The sequence below is a fragment of the Bactrocera dorsalis genome, chromosome 1, assembly GCF_023373825.1.
Source record: "Bactrocera dorsalis isolate Fly_Bdor chromosome 1, ASM2337382v1, whole genome shotgun sequence".
NCBI classification, from domain to species: domain Eukaryota; kingdom Metazoa; phylum Arthropoda; class Insecta; order Diptera; family Tephritidae; genus Bactrocera; species Bactrocera dorsalis.
In genome coordinates this window covers 110,313,744-110,334,584 of record NC_064303.1, presented here as the reverse complement: position 1 = coordinate 110,334,584, position 20,841 = coordinate 110,313,744, and the positions used below count along the sequence as shown (strand labels likewise).

Sequence of the window (20,841 nt, the reverse complement as noted above, 5' to 3'; positions counted from 1 at the left end):
ATAGTAGAGACTTAACTGCTGAATTACACACAACTAAGTAATACAATAGCTATACATACAAACACACTGATGTATGAAAAACAGACAAACATAAAAAATGTATACACACTCAAATACATATCACTATTGAGACATAGTAAAATATTATAGCAAAAGAAAATATATACAAAAAATTATTTCATCGTTAGGTTTATAATAACTTTAAATTAAGCTAATTTTAATTAGTAATTTATTTTAATTATTATTTTTTTTATTTTTTTTTTTAGCTCAGTATGCACTTTCATAAGATTTTCTCGCTTAAACTGCATATGATTTGCTGCACTGCTTGGTGCTTATTTGCTTATTATGGTGGGTGCTTTGGTACTGTAGTGTAAGGGAGTTTGGCTGCTTATGGTTTGAAAATTATTCGGTTCTTGATAATTTGATTTGATTTGAGGTTTGTAAGGAGATTTTTGAAAAAAAAAATTAAAATGAAAAAATGTAATGTTATTAAAAAAAGTAAATTTTGGTTACATCAGCTCAAACTACTTTTTGAAATTATTGATAATTTTTGTCCAAAAAAAATTCAATTTTTCACAAACTCTCTCTTTAACCTTCACTACAAACTCCAAACAGTAGTCAAAATAGTTACTGTATGCATTATACACAGACGCAGAGCGAAATATATGCAGTACAATCAATAATTACATTTAAACAAAACTGTAATTTACGCATTTGCTTTAGCTGTACCGTAAGTGAACTCGTTGGAGCCACAAAACGCAGCATGCGCCGCACCTTCACTACAGCCATACGCACTTTAAGCCATTGCAAGCACATACACAGATACATATGTACATATACTAAATACAACACTGCCATGTGAGCGCACAAAGCTCGCTCACGTACTTCGCTTAAACACTTCATTTATCACAAGCGCTTGTCGCCGTCGTTGCTGCTGTTGTTGTTGTGGGCGCCGCCGTCGGCGAAACGACCAGTGTCGGCACATCGCTGGCGGCAAAATAAGTGACATGGCCATTTGGTGTGAACGCGATGCCATTTGGTGTGCCTTTGCCGGCATTTGCGTGCAGCAGCGCATCACCGGCGCCGTTGCCACCACTAGCCAGATACTGCAAGCTATCAATGTTGCCTAGTTTACCCACAATTTTCGGTATCCGATCACTTTCGGCGCCGCTTGACGTATTGCCGGTGGCGCCGTTGCCACTGTGTGACGCATGTTGATTATTGTTGTGGTGGTGGTGATGGTGATGGCTGTGATGGCGATGATGGTGATGGTTATGTTGGTGGTGGTGGTGAGGATGATGATGCTGCAGCTGATTGGGCTGGCTGTCACTGTGATTTTGCTGTTTTTGTAAGCTGGCGGCCGAGCTCGTCACACCACAACTGCTCACCGAGGGTGCGCTGCGACTGTAGTAACCGCAACTGCCGCCATTTTGTGTATTCAATTGTTGCTGCAACTCTTTGGCGCCCTTGAGCGAGGAGGCTTTACGCATATTGCCGCTGCAGCGCACATATTCACAACTGCGACAACAGTTGCGTGTCGATTTGAGCGTGCGCTGATTAAGACTATTTAGATTTGCGGCGATAAGTTTCGCCTGTGTCGTCTTGGCCGGCGAAGTCGGTAGGCTGTCGTCTTCGCCTGTGGGTGGTGGTGTACTCAAACGACTCGAGCCGGAGGAGAAACAACCGTTGGAATGACGCGACGCCTCTACATCCGAGTCATCGTCATCTGCTTCGATGGCGGCTTCCTCCTCTTCGGCGCACAAGTGCGCGTCGTCTTCATCATTATCATCGTCATTGTTGTTGCAGTTGTGAATTTCCTTTGGATTTTTGCTATCACTCTGCTCGTCGATTTCGCATTCGGCGCCTGTTGATATGCCATCGTCGGCGTTGCTGTCACAATTCGTTGTGTTCGTCGTTCCGATCTCATCAGTCACGTCGCTGCGCCCATCCGAAATGCAACCATTCTGCTTGGTCGTGTCTGTGCAGCCATTTGTATTGCTGGCTGCATTTTCTTTATTTTGTACTTGCTGCGCCAGCTCGATCCAATGTTCGCGATTTTCGCGTACACCCTCGACCAGTGGCTCCAGTTTGTCAGAGAGATCGGCAAAAGCCTAAAGCAGTTAAAGGAAAGCGGTATGTTCTATTATTGTTCGAATCTTTATAAAATTAGTGGGAGCTTACCTCGTAAATTGGCAAGCAAATGGATTCAATAAAGTTGACTTGCATCATTGGTAGTTCATCTTCCTTCTCGCGATTCATGATATCCTGAAAAAATAAATAATTTTGATTAGACAAAAAGTTCCAAAGTTGGAAGATAAATACATGTATATAAAAAGCGCCTAAAGTATTGTCATGAAATATAAAAAAACTGTGGATTTTTAATAAAAAAAGTGACAGAAAATCCTATCCTAAAGGGAAGAAAACTCTGAACTGATCGAATGGAATTAGCCTGTCACGAGAAAATACCGGAGGAGAAAAAGAAATCCGGTGGTGTAACAAATTTGTTATCCGATCATATATTACGCGATGTTTTTGTTATGTCATGTTAAGTCTTTGTTATATGGTGTTATGTTATGCTATGTTATGTTTGTTATGTTATGTTATGTTATGTTATGTTATGTTATGTTATGTTATGTTATGTTATGTTATGTTATGTTATGTTATGTTATGTTATGTTATGTTATGTTATGTTATGTTATGTTATGTTATGTTATGTTATGTTATGTTGTGTTTTGTTATGTTATGTTATGTTATGTTATGTTATGTTATGTTATGTTATGTTATGTTATGTTATGTTATGTTATGTTATGTTACGCTATGTTATGTTACGTTAGTTATGATATGTTGTGTTAACTTATGCTATGGTGTTTGAATATCTTAATCAGTAACAATATGACACTTTTTTTTTAAATTTTTAAATGTCAGCTCCGCTTTTGAGGGTAGTAACAGTCATTACCAACAATGTCGAATAATAATTCCCTATCACCGGACCCAATACCAACGTATAAAAGTATTTAAAACCATTAACACCTCTTCGAAGATTACTCTTCCAGATTTTATAATTTTTTTATATTTTGCGACGATTTTCTAGTCAAAGCAAGTCACTAATGATTAAGTATTGGAAGAGAGAAAAAAATTTAATTTCATAGAGTACTTACAATGGGCATTATGTTCAATTCCTGTTTCTCCATATCGCCCTGCTCGAAGAATTCCGAACTCACCAAATCGGCTACACGCTTCTCAATATCCCACGGCTTTGTAATAGCCGACAAATCACAGACAGTCATGCTCATAGCACGCAGTAAAGCACGCGGTTCGTCAGCCTCCCAGTAGCTGAGGGGCTGCTCCTTCACGGATTGCAGGAAGGGACCACGCTTTCTGAAAACAAACATAATTATAATTATTGTTGGAATATTTGGTTTAAAATTCAAAATTTTCAGTAGCTACCCACCTAAAATACACCGCTAAATCCGTCGATAATATGGCATCCTCCAAAACGCGTATTACGCGACAGTAATCATCTGATGACAGATTTGCTAGAATCTGATTTCCAGGACTATTCAAAATCATCAAACACTGATCGAAATGATGATGTTCCATGGTGGAGGTCGAATATAGTTGAGCCAATGGTGAGGAGGCTCTATAAAGATATTAAATCATTGTTAGTTGTTGTGTATTCTAATTTAAAACGAGAGCACTTACTTAATCTGGAAGGAGTTATTAGTCCCCCGATGATCCAAGTCGTGACACAAGCAACCGATAATCAATGCCAAGCACTCGATCTCACCGAAAATCTTCCACCATTGCGTCGCCTGTCCATTATGGGAAATCTTTGATTAATCAATCAAAAGCAAAAAATAAACATTGGCAATTCAAACTGAAAATTGTAGAAAAGAACTACGCTCTAAAGGAAATATAGACTTCGGGAAGCGAGAAAAATTGCATGCGAGAAAATACATTGAAGTGAAGACGGGAAGTGTTTAACGAAACAATGTGTAGGTGCCGAAGAGTTTACAGAACTAATTTTTGATCAAATTTCCAGTAAAAAGTTGAGAAAAAGCATAAAAAATGATAAATTATAAGCAAAAAATATAGCAATAAAAAATAAGAAATTAAAAAAGCCAAGAACTAAAAAACGAGCCAACCGTAACACCGAACCTTTGCCAATTTTTTACTATTAAATGGTGAAGTTTTCCTCTTACATACCGTTAGTATGGCGAACATCATTTGTGCCACATTGAAGGCATGTCGCCAATTGTGATAAGTAACATTGCGATAATTCTTCTTGACACTCAGCAGCCAACGGCAAAGCACCTCGTAGTCGATGTGAAAACGCTCAACAAAGTCCAGATCCAGGAACATGCGCAGGCAGGCCTGAAAATATATGATATTATAGTTTTTTTTTTAATTTTTATCTTTTTCATAACATTATGCTGTGTTTTTTCACTTTGTGTATGAGACTTACCTTCAATGTATCATCGTCCTCAAAATGTATGTCATCAAAGCGAAAATCGTGTAGGCGAAAATGCGCAGCCGATGGCACACGTAAACGCTGGAATAAAAGAAATAAAATAAATATTACAAGTTGCTGAGATAAGATTCTGAGAAATTAAATTTTGAGAGATCTTTCTGACTCTCTTTAATAATAGAGGCGCTATTTCGATGCCGAAGTGCTTTGAAAGGATTGAGAGTTGAATTCATATATGTTTTTCAAGCAGACTTTTGGAGTTTGGTTTTGAAATGTTCAAAGTATCAGAAAATTGCAAGACGGAAGAAATGAAGTGTCATTTGACTATCCACAAAAGAGACTTTAAGTAAAATGTGTCTATGTGTTCTGTATATAAAGTACGTGGTCTAGTACCATCATTTTTTGATCGAGCCAAAAATCGGAAAAAAGGACCAAAATTACAAGCAATATTCAACTTTTTTTTAAACGCCGTCAGTTTCTCATTTTTTTATGTTTTTCGACCATTTATCATTGTACTGCCAATATCTATCCTTGAAGATTTTTTAAGAAGACCGAAACCACTGCAGGAGTGGAGAACATTTCTTAGTGACATCAAAAACAGCGTGAAATTACAAAATTGTTCAATTTTTTTCTTAAAAAATTTACTCTGTAAATTTCTAAAGAACTTATAAGGTGTTTTTTTTCCTTAATACCCAAAGATACCCCTTTTAGGTTGTGACAGTAGGTGTGCCGTTTAGAAGTGCTCCACTTAGAAGATCATACTTATGCTAGTTGTTGCTATTGTTGTTTTAAAAGCCATACTCTAATATGTTAACTGTTGTTATTGTTGTTTTATAACTCATACTCTAATATTGTGACCCATCACATTAATTTTCTCGGTTAGCCACTTAAAGGAAATTAGCCTAACCAAATAGTAACTAAAATGCAAAAATGTTGTTGCCATCTGTTTAATTGCCATCTTATTGCAAATAGCACTCACTTTCATAAAATTTACTAAGTAAATGGATAAGCATGACAGCAATGACTTCATTTACATTTAAATGCCTCAAAGGATATCAGCTACGCTCACAGTAAAGCGTACATACATATGTGTATGTATGAATACTATATACGAGTACGTATAAATAAGTTTCTTTGAAATGTCCGCATTTAAGGAGGAATTGCCAGATAACAAGCCGCAAACTTTTATTTGAAGGCTGGAAATGTGTAGAACTTAAAGGTTACATAATTGTAAATAACTGCACCTGACAGCAGCTAAAATAATAATTGGGGTTAAGTAAGTGGGCTCGAAATAATAACTAACTGTTACTGTAAAGCCAGCAAAGTAGTTATGTTAAACTGTATATTTTCCATCATGTCATAATAAGTTCATACAAACATAAATATATATACATCTAATATATATAAATATATAAGTACATATATATCTATATATATATTTATAGACACCTTCCTCAACTACCACGTCTTTTGCTCTCATCCTTATCAAAAACGTGAGCTCATTTATTGGTACTCAGCGCAAATTTCGCATGCCTGGCGCGCTGCCACGTTACTGCGATGGCTTTAAGTGGCATGTTGTTGCGCGTTGTTGTTGCTGGCACGACAGTCAATCAATTATGTTTATGCTTAAATGGCTTCCGGGCTTCCTTTTATGACTTCGCTTTTGTATACTATATCCACCTTTAGTAGCACCGCGTGTGTGTGTGTGTGTGCGCGTCAGTTGTAGGGTCATATACTGTTTGGTAATTAAAATGATAGTTATGATTCCCTGGACACATGTCCTTTTAAGTTAATTGCTTTTACACAGAGTTTATATAAATTTGTAGCCAAATGTTGCTCATTATGGAAATGGTAGTTACAACAGGACGTGGCAAAGCCAATTGTTTGAGAGCGTCTTTAATATTGAACAGAAAGTTGATGAAAAAGTGGAGATGGAATTTTTACTTAACTGTTGGGCATTCTATTAACTGAAATAATTTAATTAATTTATTTTACTAAAGACTTTTCTATGGCATTTACATATATGCTTTGATATTGCAAAATAGAACTAAAATAAATCTAATCCTCTGGCAACTTCCTCAGCTGAGTACCTTGAGAGTGAGAGTGTTACTGGGTTAGTCTTCGGTATAATCATGTCCGATGTTCTGTATATAATTCTTGCATGCTTCTTCCAAAATGCCATTTACAAATATATTTTTCTCATCACGAAGAGCTTCTTATAGGACTTATAGGAGACTTTATAGATTCTAAGTCGAACCTGCCACTTATAATAAGTTCTTCGTGACACGAATATTAGCTCCTATTATGCATATATTGTTACTTTTCGGAGATAGATATGTATCTTTGTAATATTACGTAATCAGAATTGAATAACGCGCCAAAATGCAGGCAACAGACAACTCTAAATTAAATTTTTTTATTGAAAATGCTTTTAAATAATTAAGGGGCATTCTCAATTGTAGCTACAATTTTATTTAAAGTAATTTTCAATAAAAATTTCAATTACGTTTTCAAAATTCCTCTATTCGCCTAAATGTAGGCTTGGTAGAATTTAATTTTCTATCAAAAATAGGTTACATGATGTATGATATACATAGGAGCTAGGTAAGACAACCTCTAAGAAAATCTCTCAAAGTATGGGCTTAAATTTTAACGGAAAGGTCCTCCGCCAAAAAAATTAGAAAAATTCAAATCAAGCTTCCAACTTCTTGACGAAATATCTCGTTTCATATATTTTGTATGAATTTTACTGTTCTACAACAACATCAACCACAAAGTTTAGACAACCTGCTTAAATGGAGCATAATTACAAAAATATTCTGTAACTCTAGGTAAATGTAAGAATGTGTCACTTCTACCCTGCATATAGCAGAACCAAAAAAGAAATCTGCAATACCAACAAGACATACAAAAATATAAATTTCTATTTATTGCGACCGCACAATCATTTCGGACAGATTTAATTTGAATCTGCCTCAAAAACCCACATGGAAATCTCAACAAACCGCAACAAGATGATTATAAATGCCAAACAAAATACTTGCACACACACACAATAAAGTGCTTATGAATATGCAGCGCGCATGCAATACAATACACTTGTAAACCACATGCAAATATGCATTTGTGTTTCAATCAAATATGGTTATTGAGGTCAAATTGGAAATGTCTTGTACAGCAACATGACATGCTATAACATCTTCCCAGCGCGCCGATTGACAGGCGAGCGCATGAGTACCGCATTGAAATGCAATTACAAACAAACTCGCACAAATATGCATCCACACACACACATACAATGCAGTTACACGTAAACGGGTACACATGTCACTTGCAGTAAGCATGTGTCATGCAGCAATAAATTATACCGCAAAAGCTTGAAATTGTCAAAGATAAAATTAATTGCCAGCGCTTTGGCAGCTGACTAACCAATTTGCCGCAAACGGAACTGACAAGCCGACAGCACATCAGTTAAAAGGGGTAAGGATATACCACATACATATGCCTCTAAGCACATACAAACATTTCCCCCTGCTGCATTTAATTGAATTAATTTCAGCGCTTATTTTAGACTCACCCTCAATCGATGCGCCTCATCAATCGTTGCCGAGGCATGATAGCTCAACACCTCCAAAGTGACACTCTGCTTGGCCATCGCCACGATCGCCTTCTCGTACATGTGTGTGTTGTGTATGCCCATGCCGCAGAAGATGGCGAAAGCCTCGACGAAGTTCTCGTCGTTTTTGGTAAAGTTCTGTGGCGAGAGTTAAATTTATAAAGCAAAATGTGACTATATATTTATTTTTGTTGTTTAATGTACTCACCAGATCATCAAATTTGTTGATCAGCTGTATGACGCCAATTATTTGACCCAGTGAATTTTTGATTGCCATACATAATATGGACTTGTGCTTGAAGTTGCCCTCGATATCGACATTGGCGTCGAAGCGATCATCTTCGTAAGCATTTGGTATGTTCACAGTCTGTGGGAAAAACAGAGTAAGGAAAGATGAAAGATATTTTGGTTTGAAATATGTTTATAAATGATACTTTAAATAGAGTTGCCGTTTTCTTATATTAATCTGAATACAAAATATGCTTCACGCGGGTCAATTGTTTTTTTAATTTCTAAGGTAGTTTCCACGCATTCGAATTGTGCATTATTAACAAGGAACTCATAAAATTATTTGTTTGAAATTAATATTTATTATTTTTTCTAAAATAAAAACGTTTATAAGGCACAAAAAAGGCTAAGAAAATAATAAGCAATGGATATTAGGGTGGGTAAAACGTTCAATTAAAACTTTAAAAGTCAGTTTTTTTCAGAATACCAAGCGAAAGAGAAATTTTAACTTTTTTTCCCACCCTAGTGTGTGTATATATTATACATATATTAATGAAATATATGTTAAAAAATTTAAATTTATTAATTTAAAAAACATAAAATAAATAAATATGTTTTTCAAATTCTTCTAAAATAAAAATCTTGAAAAGGCACAGAAAGGAAAACGCTAGGAAAATAATAAGCAATGAACATTAGGGTGCGTAAAAAACTTCACTTATAACGAAAAAAATATAAATATATATATTGATGTGTCTAAAAGCCTATTTTGCAGAGTACCAAGTAAAAAAAAAATTTTTTTCGACCCACCCTAATGGAAAAAATATATATGTATATATTATAAAAACTTCCGCAAGCGTTTAATTTAAAATTTCCTTGTAATTTTACAATAACAAATTATTTTTATTTTATTTTAATATAACCTTTAGTTCAAAAATTAATTATCTATTGTAAAAAGTTGGCAACACCGGAATTTATATGAAATTTATACGAAATCGGACGTCCTTTAATACATTATTAATTTTTTTATAACTTTGAGAAAAAAATGTAATAATTTAATTTAAAAATTTGGCAACCCTAGAACATAAAGAAATCTTCTTACGTATATTAAATTTTTATTTTAACTGCAACCAATTACCCAATTCTATCTATGATTATTTACTAAACTTTTTATTATCAAAATTTAATCAATTGTGTGGCAACCCTGGTCATGCTGAAGTTCATAATTTCTAAAAATGTTACTAAATTCACATTAAAGATTTTTGAAGCTTCACCCATATCTGCATATCTCTATAAATTTTAAGTTTTCGTAATAATTTCAAATTAAAATAATATAGTAGAATTATGTGGCAACCTTGATACTATTTTGACTAAACATTTTTATAAATTCTATAAAATTAAAATATTTGGAATTGTTAGCGGAAGTGCAGATGGTGCTTTGTTTTGTTTCCAAAGTCTTTAAATAAAATTTTTTATAAAATAATTTTCTTTTTAATTTTTTTTAATTTTAATTAATTTTACTATTCGCCAAAAAAAAATTTAAAATTTTGTCGAATATAAATTTGTAAATATAAAATTTATAAAATACAAAATAAAATAATATTATAGTTAATAAATAATAAATTATTTAATTAAAATAAATTAATTATATTAATTAAAAAAATACACCACAACCCTGCATTTCATTTCAATTCATTCATATCTAATAAAAATTTGAAAATAATGAAGCATGATGCAACACCAGTTCACTTACCTCACCAGTTGTGGCCACATAGCCGGTGATGCCCACATTGATGGGGAATCGTGACTCATGCGGACTCGTACGTGACGTATTCTCCTCTTCACTGAGATCATTCGCTTCAAAATCGAACACACGCGAGAAGCTGCCCTTCGAAGCCTCGTGTAACAACAAGATCTGCACACGCTGACACTGTATGAGACTTTGCATGTGTGTTAGTATACGGAATACCATATGCTCAATGGTGCTCTGCTCCTCGAAGATCATACGCGCCAAATCGAGCAAGACTTGATTGCGTTTGATTTCCAGTTGGGATTTCTCGTAAAGTTGAGCATTACGCAAGCCGATGCCGCAGAATTGCAGGTAAGAGGCAAACACCTGAAGAGAGCAGAGAATAAAAAGATATTGTAGAGAAAAGCGGGAGTAAGAGAAAGAGATAACGAAATGAAGAGTAAAAACGTGATTCTAACACTGTATTTAAATATTCATAAAAGTTTAAATTAATATTATTTACTGTTATTAATTCTACTGTGATAACAACCGTTATAAAATTTGAATTTTTGCGCAAACTTCTAAAACTTATTTCGCCTTTGCAAATACTTTTTGACCATAAAACTTAATTGACTACTAAAAATCTCTAACACGGCCAACTACTTCATACGGCAGCGCTTCACTTGCGGCCATGTGACCACGTCTCAGCCAGAGAATGGCAAACTTTTAGTGACGAAATTAAATTTTAAGTGCGACAAAGTTGTTAAAAGAAAGTTGTCTTTTGAGATTTCGCAGCGTCAATAAAAATGAAAACATTACACCATTACACCCATAGACAAATAAGGCGATAAAATTTCTTTGAAGACAAGTTCGCATTTTTCGCGCGCGTAGCATCGAGCGTTGTGGCCAACAAAGCGCGCAACCAATGAAAGGAATCGACCGGAAAATGGTTAATGTGCTGGAATGTAAAAAGTTTGCAACAATTCGCTCGCAGCGTTTGCGGTGCTGCCACCAGCAAGTACCAGGCCATATGCTCGTTGTTATTGTACGCGGCGTGCGTATGCATGTGTGTCATGAAGGAAAATAGCGAATAATAAAATTGTGCACAACAAGTGAGCGCCATAAAAAATTTAAGAGTGTCTGCTGAGAAATTGAAAGCTGCGCGACATATTTGTATATATTTATACATATATACGTATAAATATCTATACATCTATCTATATAGTTAGCACATATGTACATATAATCCGCTATTCAGCACATAAATTTCAAATTAGTAGTTCTGGCATCGCGGCTGAGTTTAGCACAGATATTTACTGTCACTTTGTTTTATGCGCCCGCTTACCCCCCTTAACCTGCTAAGTTACTCCATATAAAGTTTTATTGCTTATCAGTGCGCGTCGTGCTTACCTTCTCATCGGCCTCAGTGAAACATTCACCATTTAATTTATTAATGACCTGCGCCACACCGATGACATCGCCCGATGAATCCTTAATGGGCATACAGAGCAGCGCCTTCGTTCGATAGCCGGTTATGCTGTCAATTTCGCCATTGAAGCGCTCATCCTTTGAATGGCAAAAGTGAAAATGAGACACAAAGGGTTAGCAGTGAAATATAAAAAATGTTTATAAAATATTGACTGAACTATAATATAATAATAATTATAATTAAATCATAATAGATTTTCTTAAAATAATATATACAAAGTCATCAAATCCTGTAAGGCAATTATACGCTAGGTTCGTTCGCAGGGATTGTGAACGCTGGTTCTTTATGATACCGGAATGTAACTGACCTAACAGATCGACGAAGCTTACCGAAAAGATACCCTATAAAATACCATATCGTCACCTAAAATGCAAAATAACGTAACTTCACTTTTCATAATAGAAACCACTAATAATGAAACAACATTTGGGTTTTGGTTATAAATTGGTTATACATTGGTTATCATACACACAAATTAGAGTTTTCGTTATACAATGGTTATACATTGGTTATTATACATATATGTACGTTTTGTATTTTAGGTGACCATATATAAATTTTTTGTATGAGCTGAGTCTGTATATATACAATGTAGTCCTTCAGTTTATGAGATATGGATTTGAAGTTTTGCACCTGCCCTTTTCTCAACAAGAGTCTGTTTACTTGTAACAACGGCTGATATCGGACCACTATAACATATAGTAATCATATAACCTGGACAATCATAATCCAGTGTTTTTATGGAAAACTTGTTTATTTGGCGAGAAATTTTCACGAAGTTCTCCTTAGATCATTATCTAAGACAATAATGCAATATCGGAAAAATTTGTTCAGATCGAATTACTTTAGCATATAGTTGCCATACAAACTGACTGCTCAAAGTTCTTCTGAGAAATATTTTCTATTGGTGAACAGTAAAATTATAGCCTCGGTATAATCAAAGTTAACATTTTTTTCTTCTTTTTTTCCAGCCTGTCAACTGACGCTCATCGAATAAATGCATGTACTATACTTAACAAGACCCTGCCCACTTATTAAAAATTACGCCGAGTGACAATATAATTAACGTGTAAAGTGTATAATTGATATCGGTTTATCATTTTCCTGGAATATGCCCGCATTTAACTCATTTCCTTCCGTAGCAACCGCCGACTTCGGCACACTTTCGTGCATGTGCTTATAGCCAATCAAGAAAGCAAGTAGGTAATCGTCATGCACGGCACAGTGCATTCAGAGAAAAGACAATTACTCACGCAGTGTAAAGTGAAAATGTTGCGGTATTAAAAAGCAGACACACACATGCACATATATATGATATTTATATGTGGAAATGCAAATGGATGACGCGCTCAATAGCTTCATCATAATCACGAGTGAATAGCGGTCGATAACGCTATCAGCGCTGCTTGAATTTTGAATATTTATAATGTGGTTTTATATATATATATTTGTATGTAGATATATGTGTATAAATTCATATATATATTTATGTATATATAAATATGTGTAAGTATTATAATATTACCACATAGGCGTAGAGTCTTAATGTGATATTTGTATTTGCTTTGCTTTCATCATCAGCAGCACCGATTGGCCTTATCAATGTTTGTTGGAGTGATACATTTTATTATTGCTTGCTTATCATTATTGCTTTTAATATTGCCTACCTATCTATCTATGACTATATCTATTGTATGACTATACTATGTTTAATATTCTCACGTTTGGTTCCACGTTGTCCATGCAAGTGTTTGAGATTATTCATAAAAATGATAAAGTGTTGGCGTTTCATTGAGCTGTTGGTGCAGTGTTGACTGTTTACTCATCAATATTGCACTCGAATAATCAAGTAATCAGCACAAGAGCTCATTTTAGATTTCAGGAAGGTTTATAAAAATGACAAAAATCGACTTAAAATTTTTAAGCAGTTCTCAAGGCTTTTATGATTGAAAAATTTATATTCGACTCACACAACCTCCCGCTTGCTACGGAAAACCAGAGCTGCTCCTGCTAACAAATAAGCACATACCCCTCGAAATAAACATGCAAACGACTAGAGATATTCTTAGGACACAGAAAGTAAACTACCTAGGCTTAAGGCTGGACCCCAGACTAACCTTCAGGATACAAATCCAGCACGCCGCAACAAAGGAAGCGAAAATCACCTCCTAACTCAGCAGACTAATAGCCAATGTAGGAAAATCCAGCTTCGAAGTCGATTTTTACACTACCAATGTAAGCTAAATTAATTCCACTCGCCACAAAATTTAATCCTAAAAATTTTATGCTCTTCACACATTTCCCTCATTACTTTGCAAAGATACAAAATGCAACTTCGCTTCCATATAAAAGTTTCAGTTCTCCAAAATATAATAACACAACACTTATGCGTACATTTTCTAACTTCTGACTACAGAAGATTAATTGCTTAAAGAACTGACGCCTGAACTCGTTAAGCCAGCTAAGCACTTGCCAAAGCTTTACAATTCAACACATTATAAAGGGTGATTTTTTAAGAGCTTGATAACTTTTTAAAAAAAAAAAACGCATAAAATTTGCAAAATCTCATCGGTTCTTTATTTGAAACGTTAGATTGGTTCATGACATTTACTTTTTTGAAGATAATTTCATTTAAATGTTGTTGATGCGTCTTCCATTCGGAAAGTCCAATTTTTTTTTTTCGAGCATTTCGGCCGGAATAGCCCGAATTTCTTCGGAAATGTTGTCTTCCAAAGCTGGAATAGTTGCTGGCTTATTTCTGTAGACTTTAGACTTGACGTAGCCCCACAAAAAATAGTCTAAAGGCGTTAAATCGCATGATCTTGGTGGCCAACTTACGGGTCCATTTCTTGAGATGAATTGTTGTCCGAAGTTTTCCCTCAAAATGGCCATAGAATCGCGAGCTGTGTGGCATGTAGCGCCATCTTGTTGAAACCACATGTCAACCAAGTTCAGTTCTTCCATTTTTGGCAACAAAAAGTTTGTTAGCATCGAACGATAGCGATCGCCATTCACCGTAACGTTGCGTCCAACAGCATCTTTGAAAAAATACGGTCCAATGATTCCACCAGCGTACAAACCACACCAAACAGTGCATTTTTCGGGATGCATGGGCAGTTCTTGAACGGCTTCTGGTTGCTCTTCACCCCAAATGCGGCAATTTTGCTTATTTACGTAGCCATTCAACCAGAAATGAGCCTCATCGCTGAACAAAATTTGTCGATAAACACATTTCGAACCGAACACTGATTTTGGTAATAAAATTCAATGATTTGCAAGCGTTGCTCGTTAGTAAGTCTATTCATGATGAAATGTCAAAGCATACTGAGCATCTTTCTCTTTGACACCATGTCTGAAATCCCACGTGATCTGTCAAATACTAATGCATGAAAATCCTAACCTCAAAAAAATCACCCGTTACAAGTACAACATACTTGGACAGTGTTCCGGCCAAAGCAGTGCGCCCGAGAATTGAAAGCAAGAGAAATGTAAAAAATTAAAATATATCATTAATCTTTCTTGTACGTCTGCTTGTGAAGTACCGTAAAATGCGCCGGAAGTCGCAAAGCAGTTGAAAATATTTCTTTGCTGAGCCAAAGAGTTGTTGCCGAGAAGTAATGCATGTTTGTATGTGCATTAATGTAAGTGTAGTTTGCTGCTGAATTTTATGCTGTTTCCTTACTACGACTTCTAAGTGAAGTAATCAAAAAGTTGCTGCTGACAAATAGTCACTGACCGGAACTTTGAGCTGTTTAAATTTTACTTTGATTCGTAAATCAAAATTGCCGCTCGTATAAATATGATTAATGATGCACATGGTGTCACAACGGAAGTAGCGATAAAAGTACACAAATGCACACGAAATACTTAACTGGTGAATACATACTTATATGTAGTATGAGAGGAAAAACATATGTGAGTAAGCAAAAGTGATTTGAAGAGTTATTTATGGGATGAAATGCAACTTTTTAACTTTTGTATGTTGTTGTTGGAACGGCATATTGCGTAGTTTAGAGTTTCGAACTTATTGCACGTAGAAGTAGGAATCTTTCACAAAATTATTACTATACATGTACATATATAATATATAGAATTTTTTCCATATTTTCTTTGAAAGCAGAGTTTTTAAATAGATTTTTAACTTTTAAAATATAACCCAATTTGTACGTATAAGATCACTATAATATCAATTATCAATACAAGTATTATCCTTGCATCCTTTTATTTCCTTTAGAATTTCCTATTGCTTACCTGATATGCATCTGGTATATTAACTGGTTCACCGCTCTCAGCCACATGACCAGCAATGCCCGAACCCCAAGCAACGCGTACTTCCTCTTGCTGTTCCATCTCTTCCACGGTGCTGCGTGGACAAACGTCGAACAGCTTAGACACGAGACATCTAACGGCAAAGGTATGAGAGCGAAAAATTATAAAATTAATACTTTGAAGATTATGTATTTATAACAAAAATTGTACAGTAATCAATTTCGCTTGCGTTATTACAAAAATAGTGTTAGAAAAGTTATTATTTGTAGTTTCTTTGACATTCTAAGAAAAACTTACAGCAGAATTAATTGATAAATTAAACAATAAAATATTAAAACTGGAAAACTAAAAAAACAAAAACAAATAAAATAATAAAAAATTAAGAAAAATATATAAAAAAATTAAAAATTAAGAAAAATTAAGAATTTAATTAATAAAAATTATGAAAATTAATAGAAATAAATAAAAATTAAAAGCGAAAAAAAAACAAATAAAAAAATATTAAAAAATAAAAGAAATCTTAATAAGAAACTTAAGAAAAAATTAAAATTAAGAATTTAATTAATAAAAAATTAAGAACTTAATTATTAAAAATTAAGAAAAAATAAACTAAAATTAATAACGAAAAAACACCATTAAAAATTTAAAAAACTAAAAAAAAATTAATAAACTTAAGAAAAAATTTAACATTAAGAATTTAGAAAACCAAAATTAAAAAATTAAGAAAAAATAAATAAAATTGTGATTATTTTTTATCCAATAAAAAAAACAAATTTGATATTAAAAAAAAATTTTGAAATTTCAAAAATGCTGTCATGTTAATTTACTGAAATAAAACCTGGTAATAACATTAATGAACAAACTTGCAAAAATTAATATATGCAAAATGTATGTATATGTAAAATTTTTTCCAGAACATTTTTATAATGAAATTTTTAAAATAAAAAAATTGAAAAAAAAATGTTTGCTAATAGCAAAAAAATTAACAAATTAAATTAAAATATTTAAAAAAAGGAAGACAGAACGAAGATACATTTTTTGTTATTAGAAAAATATATGATATTTACTTTTGATTAAAAAAAATACAAAATCAGGATTTTGGTTTCCATTGTCTATTAATCAATTTAAGGATTTCAATTTAAGGAATTTCGAAAAGTGCACAACTAGAATTTTTTGAATAATATATATTTATTAAATTTTAAAATTATATACTAATTACTCGGTAGCAAAATTACAAAAAATCAATATTCAGTTAAAATATTCCTAAATTATTTTTTTATTTAAAAAAATTGCAAAATTTTATGTAAAAAAAAATATTTTTAGCTTTTCTTCCAAGTTCGCAACTTTCTATTTTTATTTATTTATTTTTTTTTACATTTTCAAAAAAGTCTCTCACATCATATTTTTAATTAACAAAGACAAAAATAAACACACAGCCTTTCTGCTTACTCACTTCTTTGGTCCATCATTCGCGGTATTGCAACGGCCCTGCACCAAAAACAATGAGCCACGGTCTGCATTCAACAATATTGATACATTCTGCAGGATTTTATGGCACAATGTACGCACTTCCAGTTCGTTGCAGATATCCTTTACCTAATGCGCATTGTTTTTGCAAATTAAACAACAACGTTGTTGTGGCAAAACACGTACACACACATACACATGAGGAGGGAAATATTTCAATGCATTTTAAATAGTTGTTTTGTTGCCATTGTTGGTATGGTGTCCATTGTGTTGATAAGCAACAATGGCGTTGCCGCAAGCGGTGGCAAGAAATATTGCATTCATATGAGAAGAGGGAGAGAAAATTAAAAAAAAGAGAAAAAAATTAATATAAGCTGCAAGTAAATGAACACAATTGATATTTTTATTTGCAATGTAATGCGCGCAAATTACTTTCCCATTTCATATATTAATTAAAGTGAGCAAACAAGTATTATTGCGGAAATGAGAGTGCCTTAGAGGGTTGGAAATAAATATGGAAGGAAAAGGCAGAGCTTGCGCGTTGCTGGTATAGGATTTAAGGTCTTTAAGTAAAATTGAAGAAAATTACACTGAATATTTTACAAGAAAAAATTCGAAATATTTAATATTTTATTTTTTAGGAAAATTGAAAAAAAAATAAATAGAAATGAAATATACTTTATGACCGTACCATTTGCTATTTTAACATTAAGTTGGCACAAAATATCATAAATGGCACCTTTTAATAAAATGTTTAGGTTTTCATAATAACTTTTCACTATAATATCTTTTCCATTGCTAATCAAAAGACAACCCTTACTGTTATACGCGATCAAATTAGAACAAAAATATTCTCAAATTTTAGCTAAAATGTTATTTTTGTGCCTGCATGTATGCAACACCGAAATTTTCCGCCCAAAAAAGGATATTTACACACTTTGCGTGCACACGTGGCGTATACGTTACCACCTTCCCATAACTAACTCTGCCCATAAGCAATAGCTCAATAACGAAAGGTAGCCTTTTATCAACTAAAAATACTAAAAATACATTTGATACTCAAAATACCAATACTAGTACCGAAAGCAAAACAAAGAACCACCACTATTAATGGCCACTAAGCCATTACAAGGGCCAGCGAACACGCAACACTTAGTCTGCCTACGAATTTTACGAAATTTCAAGTTACTGTTTTTGTTCTTGCCAAACTCAAACTCCCAATATTCTTTATGCTATGTCGCCCCGCTTTAATTAAGCACTACACACCACCGTACTGCGCTTGCAGTGCTAACCACCGCGGTACTCTTAATGTATACATTCAATACACGCTGCCATTATTGCCATTGTCCACTGCAAGTGACATTGTAGTTGAGACACAATGAGACAATACCTTACCAGTTCAAAAATGAGCTCTTTCTCATCCAACGCCTTCAATTCGTTGCGTGACAAACGTTGCGGCCGATAATAGCCCATTGTGCCGAAACTGTGCGCCGTCTGTCCATGATGATGATGATGATAGTGATGAGCACCGAGTGTGCTCGTGCCATTGGCAGCATTATAGTTGCCATTGCCAGCGCCAATGTTATTGCCATTACTCCCACCACCAATGCCGCCCATATTGCTGCTGTTTGTTGAGCAATCATTTTGTGTGCCTACACTTAAGAATGTCGGTGTACCGTCAATGGTGTTGACAATTGGCTTCAGCAGACCGCCGCGTTCAAATTCATGTGCTGATATTTTTCTGCACACCAAGTCCAATCATTCACGTATGTGTGTGAGTGTGTGTTTGTAGCGGGTTCACGTGCGCAGCGAGTGTTTGAATTTTCATTGATGCCAAGAATAACACGTCAACGGCCAGTTATAATCATGGAAATTCATGGAAATTATTACGAATCAGCAAGTAGAAGTGTAGAGCCATACAGGGGAAAATATGAAAAATAGAGAAATAAATATTAATTAATTAATAAGTCATGTCTAGTGCACAATAATGAAGTAGGTTAGCAAGTTTTATCGAGAACTACTCAACCGATCTTCATGAAATTTTACACAGGTTTTTGAGATACAATTCTTAAAACTTAGGTGAAGGATTTTTTCGATTACAACTTTTTGACAAAAAAAAATGTCGCGAAATTTTCACTGAAATTTTATTTTTTTTAATTTTTTTTTTGTTTGAATTTTTAATTTAATAAAAATGTCCAAAATCATACCTATCCTAATCTACCTTAATTTATATTAATATTTATAAAACGTTTTTCTAAAATTTTAAGCACAATTAGAGTCTCTACAGATCGCTGAGAGTTGTCTTGCCCACATTGAGAACTCGAAAGCCGAAAAAAGTCCTTTTCAATGTTTGGAAAGTCTCAAAAATCTTTCAATTTAATATACAAAGAATTTGAGGAAATCCTTTAATATACCTTAATAAGACCGTTTTTGTATAAATTTTGCGGTTTTAAAAAATAAGAAAGACTTCTTCCATACCACAGTCCTTATCTATCGCCAAATTTAAGCCAGCAGGGCAGTATATCAACAGATTATAACCACAATAGGACACACAACCACAAATATATATGGACACACACAGTTGCACAGTGGTTTGAGGCAGCATCGAAATTATTTTTTGCGGTTAGCAACTCAACTTTTCTGGGCCATTACACCACTTATCTGCTAATATTGCCTGCCTGCCACTCAACAAAATGGCTAAGTAAACATATAAATAAAAAACAGAAAGCAGAATGTCAGAGTACACTTCATCAAGTCGCACCAACACTAGCGCACAAGTCAAACCAATAATGACACACATATACAAATATATGTATGGGGTGTGCAGCCGGCACTTGCGTGGGTCGCTGCTATTATTGTTGTACATTTATTAAGTACCAAACAGCAAACAGCTGTGCGTTGAAATGGAGGACAATCAACCGTAGATAATAGACCATAGAATATAGGCAACAAGCCACTGGCAACATAACAACAGCACAAGAACGCTATGGACAAACAGCCAAGGCGTCGGAAATAGCAAACACATAAAGGAGGAGCAACAGCACTAGTGTTGAAAAAGCCAAAGGGCGGGAAATGAAATATGTGCGTTGCATAGGTCAAAAAATCATGCTTGGCTTTGCGGCAGAGCTTGCTCATAACTGGGCGTAACAAGCGTCTATCTGCTATGGAAATGTATGCTAAGTCAGCTATATTTAGCTTTTATCATCGATATAGTACAATACATTTATTAATAGCATAATCTGTTGGGGTAATATTACAAATTTCTCATTAAAAGGATGTCAGTTTCGATTTCATGAAGAGGTCTGGCTGTACGCCTACATTCAGTCGGCGATTACTCATATATACATATGTATATGCTGATATATGAGAGGAATACTATGAATAAATGTATGTTTCATATAGGGTATAGCTCAAGCAGCTTAGCTAATGCACTGATTTATCTTCATTTCGAAGAATTTATCAGGTATAAACTAGTCTGGGTGTGATTTGGCTTTGAAGATAAAATCTAGGAAGTCACAAAAATAATTTTAAAGTGAATTTTATATGTGTGTATGTAAATGTAAGGTGACTAATTTGGA

At 34.2% G+C, this 20,841-nt stretch overlaps 1 protein-coding gene across 8 annotated transcripts in view; it reads right to left on the bottom strand.

The window, feature by feature from the left end:
- Positions 1-293: 293 nt before the first annotated feature.
- LOC105230829 (dual 3',5'-cyclic-AMP and -GMP phosphodiesterase 11) overlaps positions 294-20,841 on the bottom strand; it is a 167,147-nt gene continuing 146,599 nt past the window's right edge. For 6 of the 8 annotated variants that reach the window (XM_049449123.1, XM_049449121.1, XM_049449130.1 and 3 more), the window contains 14 exons: positions 18,659-19,004; positions 17,250-17,392; positions 15,779-15,929; positions 11,449-11,604; positions 10,063-10,425; positions 8,293-8,451; positions 8,046-8,222; positions 4,466-4,552; positions 4,207-4,374; positions 3,703-3,830; positions 3,452-3,640; positions 3,159-3,378; positions 2,182-2,265; positions 294-2,111 (listed from right to left, as the gene is read on the bottom strand). In XM_049449123.1, coding sequence (XP_049305080.1) covers positions 900-2,111; positions 2,182-2,265; positions 3,159-3,378; positions 3,452-3,640; positions 3,703-3,830; positions 4,207-4,374; positions 4,466-4,552; positions 8,046-8,222; positions 8,293-8,451; positions 10,063-10,425; positions 11,449-11,604; positions 15,779-15,929; positions 17,250-17,392; positions 18,659-19,004 — 3,583 coding nt within the window. In that variant the 3' untranslated portion in view covers positions 294-899. The remainder of the gene's footprint in view (positions 2,112-2,181; positions 2,266-3,158; positions 3,379-3,451; positions 3,641-3,702; positions 3,831-4,206; positions 4,375-4,465; positions 4,553-8,045; positions 8,223-8,292; positions 8,452-10,062; positions 10,426-11,448; positions 11,605-15,778; positions 15,930-17,249; positions 17,393-18,658; positions 19,005-20,841) is intronic. The other 2 variants (XM_049449110.1, XM_049449132.1) reach the window with 1 other exon arrangement.